Source organism: Thunnus maccoyii, chromosome 8 (assembly GCF_910596095.1).
Source record: "Thunnus maccoyii chromosome 8, fThuMac1.1, whole genome shotgun sequence".
Taxonomy (NCBI): domain Eukaryota; kingdom Metazoa; phylum Chordata; class Actinopteri; order Scombriformes; family Scombridae; genus Thunnus; species Thunnus maccoyii.
Genome location: NC_056540.1, coordinates 29,350,163 through 29,375,100, shown reverse-complemented (window position 1 = coordinate 29,375,100; position 24,938 = coordinate 29,350,163). Strand labels below are relative to the sequence as shown.

Sequence of the window (24,938 nt, the reverse complement as noted above, 5' to 3'; positions counted from 1 at the left end):
TTAGCAGGAGTTCATGTTGTTATTAAGAGGAAACAACCACTGAACTTATCTGTTTGTGGTTTCAAAACCAGGGCTGCAACTAACCATTATTTGGATGATTTGATTGGTTGTTCGGCCTCTAAAATCCATCAGTTTCGTTTCACGCTACCTGAAATGTCTCGTTTTCTCCCAAACAACAGTAAACAACCCAAAAATATTCAGTCTGCCATCATAAAGAAGAGAAGAAACCAAAAAATATTCACATTTAAGAAGCTGGAACTAAAGAAATTTAATATTTTTCCTTTGACAAATGATTAATCAATTACTTTTTTGTGGATCAACTAATCGTTGCATCTCGTTGTAGCACCTACACAGTTTTAATAGAGTTTGGTAATTAACACAGTGAGGTTTTCTTCAACATCATGACTCCATGGCGACGGTGCGTTCAGGTTACTCGCAGCATTAGAATAAAAAGCAGAAGGGCAGACGTTTCAGTAAGTGTCATCGAGGCTTTGTTGTTACACTGCAGCAGTTTACGGGCGAGATGGAGGTGAAGAATATACAAACAAACAGGCGGATAAAGACTCTGGAGAGTTTTAATTATTTCCCAATTCCACATAAAACAAATATAAAAAAGTAGAGCGCTCTCTAGATTCATAATCAATCAGAGCCGACCTGATATCTCCTCTCCTACGGTCGTTTCTCCAGCTCAGTCTGGACTCAGTTCATACAGTTTTTTTAAAAGACCCATTCATAAGAATACGAATATAATGTAAAAATGAACAAAATGGTAAACAAACCAAAAAGAAAACAAAATAAAAAAGGAACACTATAGTAAATTAATGACAGGATTTGTCCTTTGAATTCCTACTTTGAAAAACGTCCTCAGGTGTGTTCGTACATTTCTAAACACGTTGAATGGCACCAAACACAAAATAGAGGTAAATAAACAACAAAAAAAACAACCTAATGAGGAGATTCTTGATGCAAGAGCTGGTAGGTTCTAATGTGTAGGTTTAGCAAAGGTACTGCGCGAACACAAGTACATTTAATCCAATCTGTTTGAGAGTGTGTGTGTGTGTGTGTGTGTGTGTGTGTGTTTCAGAGCTGCAGGGCACAGAACTGCTGGTAGACGGCCAGGATGTGGTGGTCGAGCTCGGCGGTGAACAGCAGGTTCTCCAGGGTTCCCATGTACTGCTGGATGGTCACGTGATGCTGCACGACGGAGAGGGATAGCGTCAGTCGTCAAGAGGATACACACGAGGTGTTACTGTAGAGTGTGTGTGTGTTGGTGTATGTGTTTTACCATGAGGAAGATCTGCTGCAGCCGCTCGATGCAGTTTTTGTACCATGGCGTGCTGATGTCGACGCTGCCCGTCTCGCAGCGGACGAGATGCTCCGTCAATAACATGATGAAACGCTGTGAGGAGAGGAAAAACGACGTTTAAAAGGTTTGTGTGTTAAATCTCATCAACTACACTACAGTGCTGGCAGAAGTAAATAAATAAAAACAGAGCCATCGGTACCTGGAAGATGACGAGGAAGAGGTTCTTCTGTTCGCTCTGAGCCGACTCCACCTTCTCCTGTAGCCTCTCGATCTGCTCCTCCAGCTGACCGTCCTCGTCCTCGCTGTTCTTGTCCATGTCCTCGTCGTCTCCGCTGTCCCTCTGTTGGCGTACAGACACACAAACGTTAACCCTCGCTAGCCGACTTTCACCAACCTGATCCATTTGTTCAGTTTCTGTACATGTGGGGCTTTTAATCACACAGATGGACGATGAAACAGAAGGATCATAAATGACATCACTGCTTTATGATGAAAAAACAGCTCATTGTAAACTGCAGCTGTGGTCTCAACATCTGTCCATCAGATTCACCTCCTTCACTACTTGACAAACCAACTAACAAAGTCTAGAAATGATCAGCAGCTGAATGACTGGAGGTCTAATTTACCAGCTAAAAAAGCTCAACGCTGCTGTTTGACACCTTGTGAGGATGTTTTGTAAGTCATGTGAAGGAAATGAGAAAAGTGATGTAATACCTGATAGAACAAACCTCGTAGCCTACTGGTTAAGATGTTTACCCCAATGTGTTGTCATGCCTTTCTCTGTTTCCCATCTCTCTGCAATTTTTACTATCAAATAAAAATCTTAAAAACAAACAAAACTACTGAGTTACCCTCTTATGCTGCTGTTTCTCCAGCTTGTCCTTGGCCTCCTCCAGCTCCTTCTGGATCTTCTGGACGTGTTTGTTCATCTTACGGATGGTCGAGTGAAGAATCTCCCAGATGAAAAGTCTAGATGAGGTTGAGAGTTTTTGTTTTAAGTTTACTGGCAGAGAACACTTTTTATTCCAGATGCTACAGATCAAAAATAATGCAACCCCCCCCCCCTTTTCTTTAGCATTAAATGGAGGAGAAGCGCTCTGTCGCTAACTTTTGCTAAACGTTTGTCTCACCTGGTGAACTCGTGAGCCATGTCCTGAGAGAAGAGCCAGTTGGCCACAGCAGCACAGTCGACGATCTGCGTCCGAACCATTTTGTCCACCAACACAGCGATCATCTGAGATGCAGAACAGACACACATCATCTTAACCGACATCTTGACCAAAATTCTATTCTTCTTTATTACTGACTGATGATGTTTCAACTGATAATCTCTCTCTTAAGGGTTTTCTGTTGGTCTCTGGTGTGGTTCGTACCTGCGGGTGGTTCCTCCACACTTCATAAACCACCTTGAGGATGTGCAGCTTCCCCTCGTCGCTGTACGTCAGGGTCTTCAGGATTTCATGAAACCTGAAGGAGACACACGCAGGTGAGGCCAGCAGCTCTGGATCCTTCATTCAGTACAAAACATGTTTGTGTTTTATGTTCGTGGCGAGTCTACGACTGATGAATCCCGCTGTAGAACAACTTTCACAACGTCTGAACCTTTGAAAATCACCTCAAGTTTTTTTAAATTCAGCACTTAAAACTGTACATTTGATTTACTTGAGCTGTAGCTAGTTTTCAGAACAGAATTGGGCTTTTAGCTTATTAGTATATTAATTATTCTTTTTTATAATTATACAGTTTTCTTAAGATACAAATCTAACATTATTCAAATATTATTAAAACATTTTTAAATTACTAAAATTTTTATCTTTGTAAGGGTTCAGTATTTTCTTGATTAATAAATGCTACGTAGATGATGATTTTCATAGTAAAGTGACAAATATAATGATAGAAGTTCAAACTCATTTAGACTCATTTAAAGTTCATTCCACACATGAACGATGAGGAAAAGCCTCTTTTCATGTTGTAAATCACATCAAAGCTGTAAATTAAAGCTCGTCTGAAGGGAAAACTTTTCACTTTCATGTCCTGAACATCAGTTCTGCTTTCCGCCTGCTGAGTGTTTAAACCGTTTAGTTTACTGCATCACCCTGAACTCAGTGTCCCGAAAGGATCGAGTGTGTGGAACAAACACATTTTATCTGTATGAGGTGGGTGTCAGTCATTACAGGTGTGACAGGACTCAAGTCAGTATGTGTGAGTATTAAAACGTGCTTTTCCAGTTTTTCCAGTTCTCTCTACCTTTAATACACTGACCTTTCCCTTTTTTTTTATTCTAAACAGCGTTACAATGTAAATCAACATGATGTCAGAAGAAAATATGTGATTCAACTTCTTGTCAAGAACCTTTTGATATCTATTGGCTGACTTTACAGTGAGATTGTTTCAACATCAGCTGAACCAGTATATCAACACTGACGCTTTGACCGGAGGTTTTTCACGGCGGGTGAACTTACTTGCCGAGGGCGCTGAAGGAGTGGCTGAAGGATTTGGCAGCCAGATGGAGAAGAGTCTGCAAGAACACGTCGATCTTCACGGGGTTGAAACTCTCCCCCTCGTCTGAAGATGGAGAGAAAATGAAAGGAATGCAAATGACGGACAGAATAGAAACAAAAACAAAAACAAAAACATTAGGAATGAGGGAAGGGTCGTGGTATTACTCCTCAACAAGCTTTGGAAACCATATTTGGATAAATCTAAAGATAAATGTCTGTGAGAAAAGCCTGAAGCAAAACCCTCTGACACATATTTACAGTCTTAAAGAAGATTACTGACCAAATAAAGTCAAAGGAATTCTGTAATGTCATCACTTATTTGGCTCTGATTTGTTTTATACATTTGATTTGATTGAAATATCTCGTTTTGTCAAGGATTAAGCGGTGATTGTGGCTCCTTTTGCATTTAAAATACCATAATACTGTTCTGGAAAAGAAAGTGTGATATTTTCCTTCTAGAATAATTGTTTGAATGTCCAGAAACATTGAGAAAACTGCCTCCGATACAAAACAAAACAAACAAAGAGAAGAACGAACCGTCGTCATCCTCCTGGTTGGGGTTGGGCACTTCTTTGAGGATGGTCAGGATCTCTTCGTTGGACGCTCGGTTCTTGATGGCGTTTCCGACGGTGATGGATACTGGGTAACCTGGTAACAAAGCTGCAGGGCAACAGAAAATATTCACGTCAAACCTTACACAGTACGTTCACTGCAAAAAACCGTTTGATGGCGACCAAACTGCTTCCTTGAAGTTTGATCAGGTGACCAGAAGTATCGATTTTAAAACACTTGTTCATTGACCTTGAATGTGTTGATAATTATGCTTTGATTTCCTGACTTTCTGACTATAAATGTTTTAAAAAGGGTCACCAACCCAGGATTAAAGCATAAGTTAATTACATTCTATGTTTGAGGGATTTCTTATGGTGATTATGTATAAAATAACACTCGGACAAGAACGCTGTTAACACCAGATTCATCTCTTCTTCACATGAAGGTCGATGTAGTTTAATTTATTTCCATTTGATTTTACAGCTCTGTGACTTTGCTGTACTATATAATTACTGTTTATGATCAGGTGGCCACTTGTACTGAATGTAATGCAGTTGACACTAATCATGTAGGGAAGAGGAAAGAAAACAGCCACATCGTTTCTTGGAAGCATATTTGGAGACAGTATTAGACTGTAATCTATAGTCACCAGTGCTGATGAGTAATAAATATAAAATACATACAGACAGATTAGCTCTCCAGACCAGGCTTTAGCAGATGTTGCTGCCGGGAGGGGGGGCGGGATGAGAATTATAAGTGTACTTACAGGCGCTTTCATCTGCATATTTGTAAGTGAAGATGGGTTCAGCTGGGATGAGGGCTGAGAAGGTTGGAGGGACGATGTCCACTATCCGCTGATGGTACGAAAGTCTTGCAGGAAAAGGAGAGAACAGACAAGTTTAACGTGATTTCAAGGACAAATTAGAGGAAAACATGAGCAATATTCAACTTCTTCCAGAGGGAATGCATTAAAGCTTCACTAAGAAGAAAATATACTGGGCATTACGGGGTGTTATAAGATGTTTTAAACCCATAGTTTGCATCAGATTCACAAGATACAATCAGATATATTATAGCAAGAAATTGTAATAGAAATTCTGTCATATTACAAGAAAAGATGATTTCATACCTCATAGACTTCTCCAGAACCTCTTTGACAAACTTGGGTTTGGGTTTCTCTAGATCCATGGTCAAGCAGTCAGCCCTTTACAGAAAACACACAATCACATCATCGACTGAATACTAAAACAATCAACAGCTGCTATAAAAGCTCTCCGTGTCCAATCACAGAATCACTCACCAGTCGTCCCAGCTCCATCGAAACTGGAAGTTGCTCAAATGATGAGAAAACCAGTTGATAAGTCTGAAAATGTCAGAGGAGACGACAGTGTTACAGACAGGAAGCTCTTGTGTGAAGCCTTTTCACTGGTGCGGTAACGTTACCTGTCTATGCAGGTGGTGTTCATGGTGTCCAGTCTCATGTACAGCATCTCTGTGGCTTGAGCCAACTGACAGGAAGGTGTTAAGACAAAGTCTCTTTTTAAAAAGGTACATTACAAGTTTTTACTAGCCGACATCAAATGTCATTTCATCATGACTATATTCTCTTATTAAGATATCATAGTTCAGGGTTACTTATGTATGCATGACAGATGAAATTAGTACAAGAAATGTCATAAAATATTTCTAATAGGCAAAGATAATGTCTCAAATTATGTCTTGTTTTGTCCAACTAACAGTCCAAAACTAAAAGATATTCAGTTCACATTTAAAAAGCTGAAACCATCCGATGTTTGTCCATTTCTACTAGATAAGGTCCTGACTGCAAATGACTTAAATAACTAAAATATTAACTATTGTTAATTAACATTCTATCATTCAACTAATTGCCTTATTTTCTACTATGTTCTGGCCTCAATGATGATAATTGTTTTACCAAAAACCAGCTGTGACCTTCATCTGTGATTTTAACAACTGAAGATTTTGTTTAAATAAAACAATAAAAAAATCCAATTGGTTCGATGGAAAGAACATGTTTAACTATGAGGTTTTTAACAGTGTAGCAGAGTAAACAACATTGAAATACATTGGTATATCACAATATACCTGTGATATATTGCCGCCTCATCACTAATAATTTAGAGACATGTGCTAATGTGTTTTTTCTGGAGCAAGTTTGGGATTTTTAACTCCTGAGAGTTCAGAACTTTCTGGGTATGATAGACAATGAATTTGAGTTAAAAGTGCATCCTCGTAATTAACTGCAGTGACACAAACAATCAAGGATACAACTTGAGGCAACGATCCTGGCTGCAGTTTGCAGAGTTCAATAAGCAAAGTGGTGTACATGACGTCGATGTGAGGAGGGATGGGCAACTGGAAAAGTTCTCCAAAGATCACCTAAAAGAAGAAAAAACAAAAAACAGGAAAGTTATATTTTAAAGCAACTTTTGATTTTTTTTCTCTCATCTATCGTGTAAAGAAAATAAATCCTATATACCTCCACGATGTGATAGTTGAGAGGAATCTTATTTTTCCCTGGATAGCTGAGTAACTGGGCAGCGCTGAAAAGTAAAAGTAAGAGTTTGAATATTTAAGTGAGAGCTCGTGTGAACGTTCAGGCTCCACAAGAGTTAAAAACGTGATCAAGCTCCCTGCTCACCAGGTTTTCCTCTCTTTCCAGTGAGTCTTGATAATACAGTGCAGGTTTTCTTCTATGACAAATCTCTCCACAGAATGACTGCCGGGCATAACGGGACCCTGAGGATGAAGATGACGAAGGTTTGAGGACTCAAACAACAGAAAAAAAACTCCTACTATGACACACGTTTTGCTTTTTGGCTGTGTTGACTCTGTCTAACATTATTTGCTGTTATTTCCATATTAACACATGCTCAACATTTGATTTCATTATATATATATAATGAGTAAATTAATCTAAATACGTGTTTTTCCCAAAGGTAAACGGCATCTTTAACGTACCTCTGGGGCGTCAGTGTAGTCGAACATGCGGAAGACGACCCGGGGCATGGGGTACTGGGCGTCTGGCATGTGTCCCGGAGGGGTGAAGGGGGGCAGGTTGTGTTGCAGGGCTTCGCACAGCACGCTGTCGAAGGCGATGTATGGACGAAGGATGTGGCGCTCCTGCCAGCGGTCTTTCTTTAGCTTCTGAATCTGGGCCCAAAGGCAGTCCAGGTACTGGGAGAGGGACGGAGAGAGAGGAGGTGAAGTTTTAACGATGTGTTCAATGACACATTTACTTCACGGGAATCAGGAAGAAGTACATTATTACTAGACTCACACAGCAAGCTCCTATAAAGGCTTTTAGAAGTCTTATTATAACATGAAAGAGGACATCAGTTGACAATAATCATGACTGCTGTTTGTTTCTTCTAAAGATTTGGATGATGTTGTCTGTCAGCATCCAATAACACATAAATCAAGACAACTGCATGTCTCCGCCGTTGTCATTGTCTTTCAAATGTGAGATCTTGTAATGTACCAACAGGAAGTTCAGACGCAGACACGCAAGAACTTCTGTAAAATGGTGCTACTGATTAGCAGACGATATTTTGGTTTTCTTACATCATCTTGCATTTTCCGTAATGACACGACTCAAAAATAATTCTGGCTGAAATTAAATTGAATTCATTTGAACAACGTCATGGGAACGCCGTGTCGACGGGAGTTCATTTTCATCATAGTAAAAGTGAGAAATGTAACACCGCCGTCTGTCTCTCACCTCCTCTTGTGGGTGAGGCTTCTCAGCTGTCCACACCTGCAGCATGGGAACATGAGTCTTTACTCTCCTCCTGAAAAATATGGAGAAGTAGAGAACAACACTGTGTAACACTCAGCTGATAAAAGCATTGATTCAACAGAATGTAAACAAGAAATAAAAAAAAAGCACTGAGCAAGTAAATAACTGTCAATAAAGAATTAAAGAAAATATATACATGCAAGTAAAAACAAGGCAGCAAAAGAATGAAGAGCAAACAAAGGAAGAAGCATGAACGAAGGCCAAAAATATAAAAGCTAGAATAGAAAACAAGGCAGACGTCTTACTTGAGGTAGCCTTCGATCTGGCTGAGCAGTCGGTCCATCTCCACGTCCTTTTTCTCATAAAGCTCCTTACCGACCCAGGGCAGACAGGACAGCACCACGTACACAAACCAGTCCGACCGAACCTTCGCACACAAAGAAGACTTCTTACGATATAATAGAAAACGGCCAATTTGGCATGAACCTGGACTGCAGCAAAGACCTTTTGAAAATCACGGTGCTTCCCATTGAAAGAATGTAAAATTAGTTGTGTTTCAATTGGACTTTTGCACTAAACTCTTATTTTGAAACTACTAATATGTAATTCTGTGGTGACAATTTGGTGATTGGAAACATTTTACAGGATGAAAAGGTTTTCAAAATGTTTTAGCACTACTGTAGTTTGTCCTTTCTTTCTTTCTCTCCATGATACTGTGTTCATTTTACTCTTCATCGATCTACTTTTCTCCTCTGTCCGTCACTGCTGCCATGACCTGATTCACAATGGATCAATAAAGTTCACTGATTCATTCCTGACTCTGGTACAGTATAAAAAATGTTATCAATCCATCTCAACCTTCTACATACCTGTGGTACATCTTCCTCCTGAGTAACACTGACAAAGTTTTCAAACATGGCCACCATAGAAGGAGCAGCAATCACATGGCAGTTGACCAAATCCGACAGAAAACGCACCTATAAAAAAATAAAAAGAAGACACTTTGTTTAAAAAGTCCAAAACATTATTGATATATTTATGTTTTTAAGAGCGATATGTCGGCTGCTTTTGCAACGTTGGGTTACCAAGTAAACGGCTTCATTGTACAAGTTGTTTTTCAACGTCTCCTTGAGTTGTCTGATCATGGCTTCCACAAACTCGCCCCCGAAGTTGTAATTCCTGGCATTGAGGAGTCCGACTAAAGTTGTATAGACCGTCAACTTCTCAGGGAGGAGGCGGGCGCTGTCGACAGATAACAACTCAGTGAGAACCAGCATGAAAGATGCTGATCATTTCATCAGTCAAAAGGTGATAAGAGGTTTGAACTTACACAGCACATAAAATGCGAAGGATTTTGTTTTTGTAGTTTGGAAGGTCCGCCTCCAGAACGCCAGCAAGACCCTCCAAGTTGCTCTCCAGGGACGACGTACTCTGCAGAAACATGAAGCAAACATCTGTGACATTAAACTTATTCAACTAGAAGTAGTCTGCAGCGAGGGCCGTTAGAAACGAGCAAGAAATTTGATAAGCACCCCAAAGACCAAGAAACACCAAAAAGTTCTCGTATTTGTCTTTATTTTGATCAGTGTGAGACAGAATAGTACAGCTGATGTAAGGATCAACAGACAGAGCGAGAATCATCTTGCCAGAGTTGAGGTTTGAATCCCCACTGAAGCCACACATGCTGAAAACACATAAAGACTTCTTCCTGTACAGACTCTTTACCTTCTCCCCCACACGACATATCAGAGACTCCAGGCGATCTTCAATCTCGATGGGCTCCGAGGTTCTCCTCCTTTTGTGGGCCTGACCTCCTGGAATTTTCAAAAAGTAACTCAATATGAGAAACATTAAACTGACAGCATCACTATAAAAATAACAAGTGTCCTCTAAAGCTGAGCAGAGAAAGTCAGCAGGTCAAAATTACATTTAATGTCTCCTGTGAGAGAAAATTCTCTTGCAATAAAAGGAACTGCTGCATAAATGTTATTTAGATAATCTAATAATTGTTTCAGTAATTTTTACACAAAAATGCCAAAAATGTGCTCCTTGCAGCCTCTCAAATGTGAGGATTTGAAGCTAAACTTGTTGTTTTTCTTGGTTTTACGTTAATCTAAATGTAATATTTTGGGCTTTTGGACAAAGTAAGACATTTGGTTGCATCAACTTAGACTCCAGGATGTTGTGAAGGGTGTTTTTCTGATGTTTTATTGACCAAGAGATTAATCATTTCCTTGTGAAAACTATTGGCAGATTAATGGATAATAAAAATAATCATTAGTTGCAGCAACTTATATGGAGAGGAAACACTGATAAGCGTTGATGTGTCAGGGCCTTGAAGGCAGCACAGCTCTTCTGCTCTCACAATCACCTGCTTCACTTCAGGTCCAAACACGGCCCGGCCGAAGCTCACGTATTATTAACAATCACCCCAAAACTACATGTCAACATGACTTTTCTGTTAGAAGAAAGTTGCAGGAACTATGGAACCAGAGGTCAAAAGCAGAGGAACTAGAAGTCCCTGTTTTGCATGCGTGTTTGTGTTTCGACTGGATCTGAACAAACAGGTAGAGTATGCAAACTGGACATGTGATGTATTAAAGTAAAAAGCATGGCAGCATTTGAAATGTAGTATGAACACACGAGGAAACAACAACACAGAGTTGTCTTGTTCTTTACTGTTACGTGACTCTGATGTTTGAGTTGGATACAAATCCTGGAGAACCTCAGTAGACAATAAATAGAAACACTCATACAGGCATTATTTCCTGATTCACAGCTGGTACCTTGAATTTAATATCATTAATGGTCCAGCTGCTGCCACTGCCCTAAAAGCACTGGATGCCATTTGATTTATTGCATTGATACAAACTCTGCACAGTGAAGCTCAAACATCCAACTGAAGGAACAAGAAGAAAAAACTGATTTTTGCGTGGAGGGGGACTTTAATAATAATAATAAAAATATTTACAATAATAATTTGGGCATCTAACATGAAAGACATGAACATATGTAAAGCTTTAAGGCAGGAAGTTGTCTGCGTTTAATATAACGTTTCTGATTCTCTCTCTGCAGCAGCACAGTATGAATCGTGTTTCAGGTGGATTTTCCCTCTAAATTCTAGACAAATATAAAAACTTTTAAACAGCACCACGCCAGAGGATCACATTAAAGCTTTATTTAAAATATAAATTCTCACAGAGGTGTTTGCATGACTCCAAGCACTCGGTTACCGCCCCCATCATGTTACCTACTCTGGTTAAAAGCAGCTAAAACACAGCAGCTAACGGTAACGTTTGCCGGTTAATTCTGCCGCTACTACGACAGTTAGCTCAATCTTCACGCTTTCAAGACGTGATGGTGAAAACAAATGTCAACGGATATCACGTGTTTTGCACTTTTTGGTTAACATTTGAAGACCCAAACATATCCTCGTAAAATAATGAATCAAATAAAATGCGTGAACGCACCAAGCAGAAGATTAACGTCCCTAAAAACACGCTAGCTGAGGTTAGCCGCCGCTCGTTAACGTTAGCCTAACGCTGTGTCTACTCGTGTACCGGTCACTTACCGTCATTCTCGTCGCTGTGTCGTCTCCGGGACATGTTTCACTCCGCTTCGCTGTACGCGTGTGGTAACTCGACGATAAAACGAGTATGAAACAAAACAATAAGTCTTATTAATAACAAGCTTCTAGATCATTCAGCCTGGCCGCTAGTGCAGAAAACTAACAGCGGTCTGATTCAAGTGAAGCACATCCGGTGCCGGCGGGGGTCAAACGGACGGTGCAACCTCTCTGATTGTTCCGCTCATGCAGGATGTTCCGCTCCACGTTTGGTGATAGATAAAGTGTTTATAATGCCACGTTTAAAACTTAATATTTAATGTTTACCAAGATTAGGCTTATATTTGATCATACGAATGCCAAGAAGATGACTGACCACAAATGTATTTAGTAGTTTAACTAAACACTATTGACTAGCCTACTAAACTAATATTTACACGTTGTTAAAACACCATGGCATCGGATGAAACTCTGTGCTCAGAGTTCACGGACTGGGAACTTGACAGTTCATCGTCTAATGGATTAAAACAGGAGAAACAACTTTGTGCCTCACAAAGAAAGTGCTACAGCTTCTGCAGGAGGAAGGTGAGTGGCCTCAGGAAACAATGAATTGTTTACACTCCTGACATCTGACAGATCATGTGTGAGTTTATTTTCCACTGCATAGCCCAGATCATCACATTAGTGAACACAGCTGAGGAAATGTGCACGTTTCAGTGTGTGAGCGGAAATACTGAGAGATAAATCAGAGTTTTTATCAAATGTAACACACATGAGTAAATATTAGCTCAAATCAAATGTACTGTAACTATTGGCTGAAATTGATTACAGTCATTTAAATAAACGTAAGACTCTTAAACATGCAAAACTTAAAGAAAGTCGATATAAAGAAGCACTTTAGTTATATCTGTATTTCATCTGTTAACTTTTTATCTATCTGTCTATCTGAGAGCACTGACAGGTTTACTTTTCAGCTGTAAAATCTATGTCTCAGTACATATCATAAATAAATAAATTCTTCTGCTTAAAATTATGTTTATTCTTTTGACGTTTCCCCAATTGTTGCTTTTTTCCCTGTGAAATACTCCAGTTTTATATCTTCAGAGATGAATTTCCCACAACTCAGACACACAACCTGTGACAAGGGGTCACAAATAAAGCTCATTAAAGCACTTTTTCTTCTTCACAGTCATTTGCTGCCTTCGTGGCGTCCAAGAGGGAAGGCAGTCAGGAGGAAGGAAGGACGTCTTGGTGCTGCTGCGGTCAGACCTTCAAAGAACACTCTGCCGTTCACAAGCATGTCGCCCGGACTCATGCTACTGAGATTCAGCAGCTCACGCGGTCCACCTATGAGCATTTGTTAAGACAGCTGGAAGAAGAATCTGAGTCACAGCAGCAGAAGAAACGTGAGGCCGAGCCAGTGGACATTTCTGTATGGATTCCCAACACCAGTCACATCTCTGAGGAGCAACTTGAAAAGTACTAGTCAAGTTTTGAATCTCCCATCTGGGTTGTGCTCTTGTGAATTTCCTTATAATAGATACTGATGTGTCTCTATGTAATTCTTTTCTTTTTTGTCAGGGGTCCAGGCAAGGTTCTTCTGTATTACCACTACTGTCAAGTGGACGACCCGTATGTCATCTGCGCTTGGCAGAAAGCTTTGTGTGAGAGGCTCCACTTAACTGGCAAGGTTGATAAATTATACTCAAGTGGGAGAATATTTACATCAGGAATAGATAAAGTCTTTGAAACATGTTTCTATTATTGCAGAATTAAATATTATATTTACATAACCCAGCTGAACTGAAAAAGTACACCATGTGCTCTTCTTAAGGTGAGGATAGCAACTGAAGGGATCAATGGAACAGTTGGTGGCACCAAAGTGGCCACTGACATTTACATTGATGCAATGTGTTCACATCCTCTCTTCAAGATGAATAAAGAGGATTTTAAGGTCAGTAATAGTTTGATTATAGACAACACAGATACTACAGTCCTCTGTATTGTCACATTTTCACATAATATTTCAACACTTAACACCCTGCATGAATATTAATTTTTGTGTTCCGTTGAGCTGCCACAGATTCAATTTTATGTCTAAAATTTCTATGAAATCAAACACACAACATGAAATAATCACATTGAAAAAAAGTAGTCCATTATTATTATTATTACTTTGTATAAATAATTGAACTGCGTGTGTGTGTGTGTGTGTGTGTGTGTGTGTGTGTGTGTGTGTGTGTGTGTGTGTGTGTGTGTGTGTGTGTGTGTGTTCAGACAAGTGATGGCGGTGCAGAGTGTTTTACAGAACTGAGGGTCGGGGTCTATAAGGAAATTGTCCCCATGGGAGTGGATCCTGATGCCATCTCCTACCAACTTGCAGGTACTGTTTGTTTAAACAACAATACTATTGTAATACTACAACAATGCTACCACTGCTACCAGCGACACTAATGGCTATTACTGGATTATAACTTCCTTAACTTGTTATAATACATCGCGGTCGCTCCTCTGCAGACCTGGCTGTGTATTTATCACTATTCTTGTGTTTGAAGTATGTACACTGGCAGTATTGTATATCTGTTTTTATGTCTTACAGTTGGAACTGCTTGCAAAGTGTTTTCTTTTCAATATCAAAATGAAAGTTTTTCTTTTTATTGAAATGTTTATGTTAATATCACTTTGGCTGCTTAAATAGCACTTTTATCCAAAGTGTTTCACAATGTTTCTGCTTCTCACTCACCCATTCACACACACACACTCACACCGAGGAAAAAAAATGATTGAAACATTCTTTATTTTATCACTTTTTAACTTTTTTTTCTTTTTTTACTACTTGCCCAAACCCTATAGTTGAACCATGGTTTTGTGAAAGTCGTCATGCAAGTTACATGTCTGTGTTGCCTCTCAGGAATTCATTTGGAGCCTGAGGAGTTTCACAAAGAAGTGGAGGCTCTGATGGCTAAAGGGGATTTGTGCAGTGACACCGTCCTCCTGGACTGCCGCAACTTTTATGAGAGTAAAATTGTAAGTCATACTGTAGGAACTTTTGATTAAATAACCATCGACAGATTCTGTCAAAATATTAATGCAAGCTGTGATTTTAATTTCCCACCAGGGGCAGTTCACTCAGTGTTTGGCCCCGAACATCCGTAAATTCAGCTACTTCCCGGACTACGTTGACCAGAACCTGGAACTCTTCAGAGACAAGAAGGTCCTCATGTACTGCACAGGAGGGATCCGCTGTGAGCGCGGTTCTGCCTACCTCCGCTCGAAAGTAAGTAGATTTGTCAGAGTTTGAAAGTACAGGACTTTTTTTTTTTAGAAGTGAAGCTCCTCATGGATTAAACTTTTCATCCAATTCATATTTTACAGACTACAGATTCTCTACAGGAGAGAACTGAACTACTGTAGCTGTAAATTTTTTAAATTATACTTTAAATATTCCTCACCGAAGACAGAATGTTCGCAGCATTTTCCACCTGCATTGCAAATTTTTGTTAATTTTTGGATCCTGCATCTCTTGCCGTGCCTACAGGATGTGTGTAAAGAGGTTTACCAGCTGAAAGGTGGGATTCACAAGTACCTGGAACGTTTCCCAGAGGGCTTCTATCGAGGGAAACTTTTTGTCTTTGATGAGCGTTACACCATCTCCTCCAACGATGACATCATCTCAGGTTAGTGTGCACATCGGGTAATGTAAAGAAATCTTGAACAATATGTGAGAACATCTGCATTTAGTTGTCGTGTAGTGATATTCTTTGTGTTAAAAAACCTGCCAAACTTTAAAATCTGTGTCTCCGTTCAGACTGCAGGTACTGTGGATGTCCCTGGGACCAGTACAAGCTCTGTTCCACCCAGTTCTGCTGCCAGCTGGTTCTGTCCTGTCGCCGCTGCAGACAGGACGGACACACCGCCTGCTGCCCCACCTGTCAGACCAAAGGACAGACTCATAGAGACACATCCTCCGTCGCTCCTCAGCATAAAGAGGAGTGCGAGTGCACCGACGGACGTCCCAGAATCCCTCAGGATGTGCAGTAATAACGAGGTCACCGCTGGACATCACTGCTCGCAGCCACATGAAAAATGCTGTCTGTCCTGGAGTTTTACACAAAATTTACAAGTAGAATTAATGGAAGGTGTCCAGTATATTTTAAAGTTATGATTTTTTTTTTTTTATATGGAAGTGGGGAATTAAATCGGATATGTTATTAGGGGTTTAACTGTGAAGAATCATCCATGTATAATGTAAGGATACATCTGCTGGATCCATTAATTTTACAGTATGACATGAATTTTGTGAAAGTGGGTCAACTCATCAGGAATAAAATCTCAGTTCCAAGAGAGAGAGAGAACGTTTTTTTTTTATCTTTTTGTGTGTGTGAACATCGGTTTTTATTAAAATCACAGTTCTGAGCTACATTGAATATTTGAGTAATTATTTATGTTAATTACATTTTCAGTTTATTGGACAGTTTTACAGATAAGGAGCATATACAAATGTGCAGGAAATAACATGCAGAAGTGGCAGCAGTCTTCTTGTGCTTTGTTTCTGCCTATTGGTTACCGAGACTGATACCGAAACTGTCTCTTAAACACTTTGAAACTACAAGTATGAACACATCTGTGTACCTTACTTGGATTGACACAAATTTGTGGTTGCAACTCAACATACAGGAATATAAACACTTGTCGAAATGAAACCATGCAAAAGCGGGCTACGGATGTTAAGTGTAGAGTTAAGTATTTGAATTCCTGAGCCTCAGTTAAATAAAGACCCCTTAGCTCTACATAACATAAGAATGGCTTCACGATTAGGAACATGCTCTATGATCCTCCTGCAATTTTGAATAAAAGAGGACACAGTAGCAGTTTTTCTTCTGTTTTACAGAAGGAATGCATTACCTTTCAGTTATAATTACTTAAAAACATAGTAGTAATAGTATAGTAGTGCTATTTAATGGCGCTTTGATGTTTCATCTGACATTAGATAAAGCTTTACAAGGCAGAAACACAAGACAGGCTACAAAGGTAAGGAAAATTCCTGCATTCAAATTTTTACTTAAGAGTGAAAGAGATGCATTATTGTAATGTGCTTAAAATGACTTGTGCTCTTATATAATGCTGGATAGTTTAATCAATAATAATGCATCATATTTCATTTGTTATATTTTGTGAGTAACATCTGAATCTGCAGCGTAACCAGTAACATTTATCAGTCAGGTAGATTTAGTGGCATGTTTTCCTCTGAAGTAGAAGTATACAGTTGCTTTTCTTTAAGTGCTTTGGGGGGCTTTTGTAAGTTATTTCAGGGCAATGAGTTAGAATAGTAACATAATTCAACATTTTCATATCTAGACAACATAATAAATCTACAGCTGTTTGGGGCCCTTCAGTTAGGGGCCAAAGGCAGGTGCCTACCTTACCTAATGGTAAAGTTCGCCCGATGTAGATAAATGATAATAAAATGAAATAATTTCAATAAAAATTAATTTATAAAAATATCTACATACGTGCAGATAGAATCCACAAGGGGGCGTGACACGACCACAGTGAATCCCCAGTTAAGCTCCTCAGCATCCCGACTAGAAGGTTCAGCTGTCCGCCGAGCGACCTGGCCAGGCTGCCCGGGTCTTCACCGACCAGCAGCAGCCTCTCGACCGCATTTCTACAGGGGGGATCCAGGCTCTGTGACAGCGACGCTCATGTGTATTCACTCAGCCGTGTATCTGTGGACATAAGGACGGGAGGACCGAGCGATGTCTGCGCCGGGTTTCACTAACCTGAACAGCTCCGTCAGCTACAGCCAGAACTCAACGCCGAACGGCGGAGCTGCGCCCCCGTACCACAACGGTGAGAGGCCGGGTGATGCGATTAGCCAGCTAGCTTTAGCACGCTAACCCTGAGGGACGTCAGATAGCCTGTCACCGGCTGTTTTTTTAATTTTTGTACATTTATCCTCTGGTTAGAATTACAATTGTAAGATGAATTTCTTTTAAAAAATTGGAGGACGTGTATATTGAGCAGCAGCTGTGATAGCATAGGGCTTGCCAGCGGCTCACACTAGCTAAGCTAAGCATTGAAATCCAAAGGAGATAACCTTACTGCTAACATTAGCTCTTAAGCTAACGTAACGGTTAGCTAGATAATAGCTGTGTGACAGATTGCGCACTATCATTTCACAGTGTCCTTTTCATGGTGTGCCTCTCGTAGACACCCAGTCAATTAAATTAACATTGAAATAATGAAGTTTTTCTTCATGGCTGCTGCTGTGCTGTCAGGGATACATGTTCAGTTGAGGGCTAATTGTGTATCAAACCTCACTGCTGAGCTAAAAGCTGTAGATGAAGCTTGATTGCTTCTGTTCAGTGCCTTCATTGTGAGCTTGGATATTGTTGGCTTATAGGACACTCTGACAAGTAGAGTGAAATCATGACACTTGTTTAATTGAAAATGTACTTTCCCACCCCCTTGCCTCCTCCCAGGTCCAGCACAGACCTACACATCCTCGTATCCAGCTGCGGGCTACTATGGAGCCCCACCTCAGCAACACAGCTACCCCACCATCCCTGCCCACAGCACACCTGTGCCCAACAAAGCTCCCGTCACGAACAGTGCCCATAGTGCAAACTACTACCAGAACAACCATCAGCAACAACCACAGCAGCAGCAGCACCTCCCTCAGCACCATGTAGCACCCTCCCAATACACCGCTCCCCATAGCTCTGCCCCTCCTTCTCAGCCATACACCACCCTCCCCTCCTCAGCACCTCCACCATCAAATGCCCAGTACAACCAACAGCCATTCCAGCAGCCGCATCCCCCGCCGTATGCCACTCCAGGATCTTACTATGGACAGCAGTTGTACCATGCTCCGGCAGCGCAGCACCCTCAGCAACAGCAGCAGCCCAGTTTGGTGCCTGCACCAGCAAATAGTCCCGGAGCTCCCCTCTACCCCATCGTTTCATACCCGTCTGCGCCGGGAAGTAGCCAGTATGGCACCTTAAGTTCCTCGCAGACCACCTCCACGCCCGGAGTCATGCCCACCCAGATGAGTGCACCCCTTCATCAGTACAGCACTACTCAGCCAGCCTCCACGACAGCAGTGCAGCCTGGGTACAGTGTGGCACCTCCTGGTCAGGTGGCGCCGACAGTCAATGGTCAAGGAAGCACAGGTATGTGTGACTGGTTCATGTTTGCAGAGGCTGATCAGCTGCTGGCTGTAAAAATAGGAATCATGAAAAGATTCCTTGACAGTCCAGTATATGCATTTGGTGTTGCAGAGGCATGTACCAATCTGAATTGGTTGTTATCAGCTTTAAAAAGCAAAATTAAAGTAAATTCATGTTGGTATGAGCTAGTGTGAAAGTTGCAGATAGGTAGGGCTGCAACTAATGATTATTTTCATGATCAATTAATCTGTGAATTATTTTCTCAATTAGTCGTTTGGTTTATAAAATGTTGATCACTGCTTCCCGAAGCCTTAGGTGCTGCCTTAAATGTCTTGTTTTGTCTTGATCAACAGTCAACAACTAAATTGACTTTGATTTTGAGTTAACTGTCATAGAAGACTAAATTGTTTAGTTGGTGCAGCTGTACAGATAAGTGTTTAAAAATATAACCTTAAAGGGGATCTATTATGCTCATTTCCAGCTCTATAATTTTATTGTTGGACTTCACAGTTCAAAAAACTGCTTATTTATGTTATACTGGACCTTTATGCAGCCCCTCAGTTCAGCCTCTGTCTCAAACAGGCAGTCTTTCTCTTTAAGGCCCCCCTCCCACTCTGTTATGATTGGCCAGCTTTCCAGATGCCCGCCGAGGGGCAGCAGTATCAGAGTCGTGTTAAGTTGCCGCTGATGCAAACCCAACATTTCCTGCTTTACTAGAGGAACGGGAGACTTTTATTATGAAGAATTTACAGGAAAGGAAACATGTTCCTCACTGAATTAGCAGAGCTTTGTTCGCAGTACGTGGAGATATTTGGAGCTATTTTATGAGCGGATCAGTTAGAAATAATACAGGAAGGAATAGTACAAGCAGAAACAGCCACAGCGATGATAATGTGTGATGAGGAGCTGCAGACAACCAGCACACCTCCAAAAGGTAAACAACTTACTTTACTTTGCCATGCTGCGCAGTGGAAAAACGCTCACAGCGTGCCAACTCGACTCGAGACATGGCTCGGCGTGACTAACCCCAAAACAGTGGAAAAACACCATAATGTTAGCAGAGTGGAGCAGTGAACTTGTGCGTGGAGCAGATGACCATATAAAGAAATCTGTCTTAGGCCGCAATCAGCTTGGACTGAAAGTAGAAAGAAAATGTTGGAAACCGAGCGTTCAGAATAGTCTAAGGCCGGCGCTTTTTGCTAACAGGGATTACTTCTACATATGTTTACCTTATTATTTGACACTTTGGCCACGTTTAATATGAACATCTGACATTGTAACATTATATAGATGACTGACAATAAGGAAAAGCATAATAGGTCCCCTTTAAATTCTAAAATAGCCATTCAGTATCTCTAGAAAGATATTTATTGAGTTAGGATGACTGCCAGCAACAAGTCAAATTTTAATGGGACTTTGATTAAGAGCTGTTATTTCTTTTCATACAGTTTGTTGTTCTTTCACAATCCTGGATGACAGATGTCACTCATAAGTTAGATCATTGCTCACACAGTCTCTTATGCCTATGCTTAAAACTTCTGTGTTTTTTTTTTTTTTTTTTTGCTGCAGCCCAAAACACAGTCCACCAACACTATGACCAAAGCCATCAGGCTTCTCTGAACTATGACTCCTACGGCAGAGTCACTCACAGCAGTGGTGGTGCAGACACAGACCGACCGCCCTCAGGAACCCCCTCAACTTCAGTCCATTCCTCGCCAGGCCACCGCCAAGGTAAATAAATCGGCAAGATCACAGCGTTTGTTTTCTTCTTCAGTGGAATTTATTTCTAACCTGTTTTTGTTTCTATTTTGGTGCTTGAGCATGACATAAGAAACATGACATCTCTTGTTGTGGTTTTACTATGCTCCGGTGCCTCGTCTGTGTCTTGTTTGGTGTAAAATGAACAGTTTTAGTGTTCACCTTTTACCTCTGAGGTTTTGTGCATAAGTGTGTGAACGGTACACATATTCACTGCAGCACTTCGGAAACGTTCGATATGTAATCCGTTACACAAACACGCACTCACACATACGCTTTCAAATGTGCAGGTGTGAGCGTTTATGCAAATTTCCGGGTTAACCACATACCAGCCGGCTGCCGGTTTAGTTTAGCTCTGACCTGCTCATGTTTCCACTGTGACCTTCTTCAGCAGGTTAAAACCAGAAGACTGTTGCACAATCTGTACTTATATTTAGTCATAATTTGAGTTGAAAAATCCAATTGACTTTGAAGCTTTGTTGTCACAAAGAATTAAATTATATCCTAATGTGTGGGGTGTAAACAGACAATAATCACAACATGCAGATTTTCACTCTCTGGTGACAGTAAAGTGTGTGCCTACATCACCTCTGTCCTACTAATATTAGCCTTAGGCAAGAGTAAAAACATTATATAATAGCAAGGGAAAGAAAGAGACACCTCTCTAATAGGAATGCATGTAATGGTATGCTTTGTTGTTGCACATATTACAAATGTATTAAATTAGCATCGAGTGGTGTAATTATTTGTAGCTGGATAAAGTGAATGCAAAGATTGTGATGTGGCCAGAATTATTGTGATGCAGTTTGCAGTGTTTTTTGTAATATTGTGATTAAATTTCAGTAAAGTTTCAAATGTTTGTTTGAGCTTGTGGGGTGATCGACAGCTTCGCAACCTGAGAAAAACAACTGGGGGAAATAAAGTCCCACAGGCAATATCATATTGGCAGTTTCCCCAGTTTGCCACACCTGGAGCAATTTGATGCTTACAATCCACCCAAATGAGAGTAGATATAGGTTTGAAGTTGTAAATCCTCTCAGTTTCCCACCAATGTTGCAATGTTCAATGTTGCAGGTTTTGTGTGTGAATATAAAGTAAAAGTTAAAACTGGGTGATGAAGTAACATTCCTTGTTGCAAAACAGGTTGTGACTCTCACCATTTCATCACCAGGAAATTCTTTGCCAATCATTAATTTAGCTGGAGGGTGTGTTACTCTTCCACAAGGAAGGAAAAGATGATCACATAAAGCAAAAATCATCTGTTCTCTCCTTCATTTGGTCTCTAAAGTAGTTTGTCTGAAAAGAGTCACTGTGATTAATGAAGAGAATATATATTTTTCTGTATAAACGTGCACCGCACATGTGAACACAAACACACCACTGGGAACAAACTTCACTGCCTGATCACCTCCGCTGTCGATCACACAGTCTTGACAGTTTTCTCATGTACCTTTCCCACTCCCCCCCTTCCAACAGGCATGCAGTATGGATATGTTGCTAATAGTGGAGCTAGCTCTGCCCCTGCCACCACCTCAGGCCCAGCCGCAGCTCCCTCGTCATCCAGCTCTGAGGATGATGATGATGAGGAGGAGGATGAGGATGAGGAAGCAGGTCTGCTGTAGCTTTTACCTCCCCCACAAACCCCCTCTTTTACCATTTTAATCCATCCCATGAACTCCTTCAGGTTCAGCTCTTTCCTAAACCTAATCCCCTTGAATTTTTTCACCATTTGTGCGTCTCCATCCTCAGCCGTGCAACGTCACTTTCGATCACTGCCGCTCCTCTGTTCTGTGTCTGATGGCCATCTGTCAGTTCTGCTCCACCTTAAAAAAACACTCTCAATCAGTTTGCCGCTCATCATCCGTACCTTCCACTCTCTAATAGGTTAATCAGATTTTTTCCCCTCTCCTTCCCGCCGCCTCAACAGCCTTCCAAAGTTCACCTGCTGCTCACCATGTTTCCCCCTCACAGTCATCAGTGCCACAACTAAATGTTGATTTCATCTTTTAAATGTGTGTGTGCACCCTGCTCTGTTGTCCCGCCGAACACTGACATGAAACTTTGTCTCTCAGAGAGGTGAGAGGTAAGTAAGGCGTTTCGGTTCATCTTTAAAGGCTTCTTTCTGCCGGGTTCTGCTTGTCTAATCGTCACGCAACGGAAGTTATCTTCCTTGCATGTCGTCCAACTCTCTCTCACTCAGTAATCTTTAGGATATGAACATCTGTCTGTAGTTCACCAGCAGTCCTCCAGCTGTGGTTGCTGATGACAAAAATAAAAATCAATACTTACTTTCCAGCTTACCTTTCCTGTAGAGGTTAGGTAAGCTGCTGAAACAGACAAATAATCAACATTTTTCTAAAGATTTCTTTTGGCACGTTTGCCTTTTTAGTTTACAGTTGAGATGCAGATAAGAAACATGGAGGGGAAGAGACATGAGGTACTACATGCAACATAGGTGCTGAACCAGGAACTTTGTGGTTACATGATATGCATCTTAAACCACAAGGCTGCTAAGACAGTTTTTAAATTTACATCATTTATTGAGCATAAATGCCAAACATACTCTGGTTCCAGCTTCTCAGATGTAAAGACTTGCTGCTTTCCTCTGTTTTTTTTATTACTGTAAAAGGAACATTTCAAGCAATTCAAAGACATCTCCTTTTGTCTCAAGAATTAGAAAAATGATTTTTTACTTTAAAAACATTTTTCTGTCATTTGACTAAATGATTAATCCTTTTTATCAAAGAATTTCTTTTTAAAAACAACAGCGTTATTCTATATTTTTCTTACTGTCAGCAAATTCCATGAAAAAAATGAAACCCACAGTGCACTAGTCCATCTTAAGATACATTAGAAGGGTTGCAGTCAACAGACATAATAGATTTAATAGAAATGACATTGAAATGTAGTCGTTCCATTTGGAAAAATAAACTTCTGTTCTTCTTTCTGGCCCATTTAATACCGTGCCGTCATACCTGTGTTATGTTCTCAGGTGTTCTGCTGATGACTAGTCTCTCAGGAGCTGTGTCATCAGCCAGAGGTTAACAGGTTTTTAAATATAGTCACTCCCCTGCCAGCAGGTCCCAGCTTTCTCTACATGTGTGTGTGTGTACGCTGACTCGCCTGCTCCCCCACAAGAGAGCATGGTGAGGATTTTGTCAGCGCAGTTACCTCTCATTAACACATCTCTTAATAAAAAGAGAGGCTTGTTTTAAAATTCAGTGTTTCCCCTCGTGATCTCCCCGATTCTCCACGGTGTTGCTCCGTCTCACAGGTTGTATGCTGCAACAAAATACTAGTTGTTGATTTCTGGATGACATGCTATTAATCTGAATGTTTATTTATTCATATATCAGGATGTGGTACCACTGAAAGCTGATAAATAAATGATAATAATGTATTATTGCCAAGCTAAACGGGCAACAATCCGACTAATTTTCTCAATCGATTAATCGTTTGGTTTAAAATGTCAGAAAACAGTGAATCCCAGTGAATGTGAGTGTCTTCAAATTGCTTGATTTGTCTGAATAACATCAAAACCAAAAGACATTAAATTTACAGTGATTATAAAACACAAAAATGCAGAAAATCCTCACATTTGAAAAGCTGGATCCATCAAATATTTGGCTTTCTAGCTTTCATTGCTAGAAAACCTCCAACCCTTCCCTCGCTGTCCTTGTTTCCTGTCGGCTTCGTCACTATCAACCATCCAATAAAGGTGAAAATGTCCAGAAAAGGAACGATTAATCCACAAGTTTGGAGTTTGAGTTGAGTCGTTTCATTCAGTTCTGCTGAGTCACACTACCACAGGTGCCACAGTGATGATATGTTTAATGACATTAGATGTCCTGGTTATGACATCTCAGACAAGTTCTGAGACACATGTTGTGTATCGGTCTCATGTCTTGAACCACATTCTTTATCTGTGGTGTTGATGAAATTTGAAAGAGTCCATGCAGCTTCTGTTTTTTCACCTTTTCACACTGATTAGATAATCAGATCAGCGTCACTTGTGAGAAACAAATTAAGAAATGGAGAATGAATGGAGCCTTACTGATCAGTAATCAGCAGTCTGGAGGATAGCGGAGCTGGGGCTTGTGACTAAAAATCTTGAGACCAACTGTTGAGGGTTACAAGAAAAAAGGAAACAAACAACAATGGTGAATGGGTGTGCTGCAAGGCAACACGTACCAGTAACACTTTAATTTTACTCTGGATAGTATCTCTTCTAGTCATTTATGAGCGGACAGAACAAAGTAGCAGCAGGAGGAGAAGGAGGAGGTGTCTGAAGAATCATGGAGAAGGAAGAAATAAGGCTTAGCTT

The 24,938-nt window shown here is 40.6% G+C and overlaps 3 protein-coding genes across 4 annotated transcripts in view; 2 read left to right on the top strand and 1 right to left on the bottom strand.

Moving 5' to 3' along the window:
• Positions 1-557: 557 nt before the first annotated feature.
• Positions 558-11,875, bottom strand: LOC121901979 (nuclear cap-binding protein subunit 1). The gene is made up of 23 exons (XM_042419106.1): positions 11,691-11,875; positions 9,845-9,933; positions 9,450-9,550; positions 9,205-9,361; positions 8,989-9,096; positions 8,425-8,546; positions 8,102-8,171; positions 7,342-7,557; positions 7,022-7,119; positions 6,860-6,923; positions 6,649-6,759; positions 5,803-5,867; positions 5,660-5,722; positions 5,489-5,563; positions 5,126-5,229; positions 4,345-4,467; positions 3,769-3,871; positions 2,680-2,773; positions 2,437-2,540; positions 2,158-2,275; positions 1,506-1,646; positions 1,286-1,399; positions 558-1,194 (listed from the first exon to the last, which is right to left on the bottom strand). Exons 1-23 carry the CDS (start codon positions 11,722-11,724, stop codon positions 1,081-1,083), a joined length of 2,388 nt encoding a protein of 795 aa, XP_042275040.1. The 5' UTR covers positions 11,725-11,875; the 3' UTR covers positions 558-1,080.
• A 46-nt stretch (positions 11,876-11,921) lies between these two features.
• On the top strand, positions 11,922-16,136 carry LOC121901980 (thiosulfate sulfurtransferase/rhodanese-like domain-containing protein 2). The gene is made up of 9 exons (XM_042419107.1): positions 11,922-12,269; positions 12,874-13,163; positions 13,266-13,374; positions 13,519-13,638; positions 13,962-14,067; positions 14,596-14,711; positions 14,803-14,961; positions 15,223-15,361; positions 15,493-16,136. The coding sequence occupies exons 1-9, from the start codon at positions 12,138-12,140 to the stop codon at positions 15,723-15,725; spliced, it is 1,404 nt and encodes a 467-aa protein (XP_042275041.1). The 5' UTR covers positions 11,922-12,137; the 3' UTR covers positions 15,726-16,136.
• A 1,086-nt stretch (positions 16,137-17,222) lies between these two features.
• Positions 17,223-24,938, top strand: part of sec24b (SEC24 homolog B, COPII coat complex component) — a 28,814-nt gene continuing 21,098 nt past the window's right edge. The window contains exons 1-4 of one of the 2 annotated variants that reach the window (XM_042418885.1): positions 17,223-17,537; positions 18,170-18,859; positions 20,426-20,587; positions 22,091-22,225. In XM_042418885.1, the coding sequence (XP_042274819.1) occupies positions 17,444-17,537; positions 18,170-18,859; positions 20,426-20,587; positions 22,091-22,225 (1,081 nt within the window). In that variant the 5' untranslated portion in view covers positions 17,223-17,443. The remainder of the gene's footprint in view (positions 17,538-18,169; positions 18,860-20,425; positions 20,588-22,090; positions 22,226-24,938) is intronic. The other variant, XM_042418886.1, reaches the window with a different exon arrangement.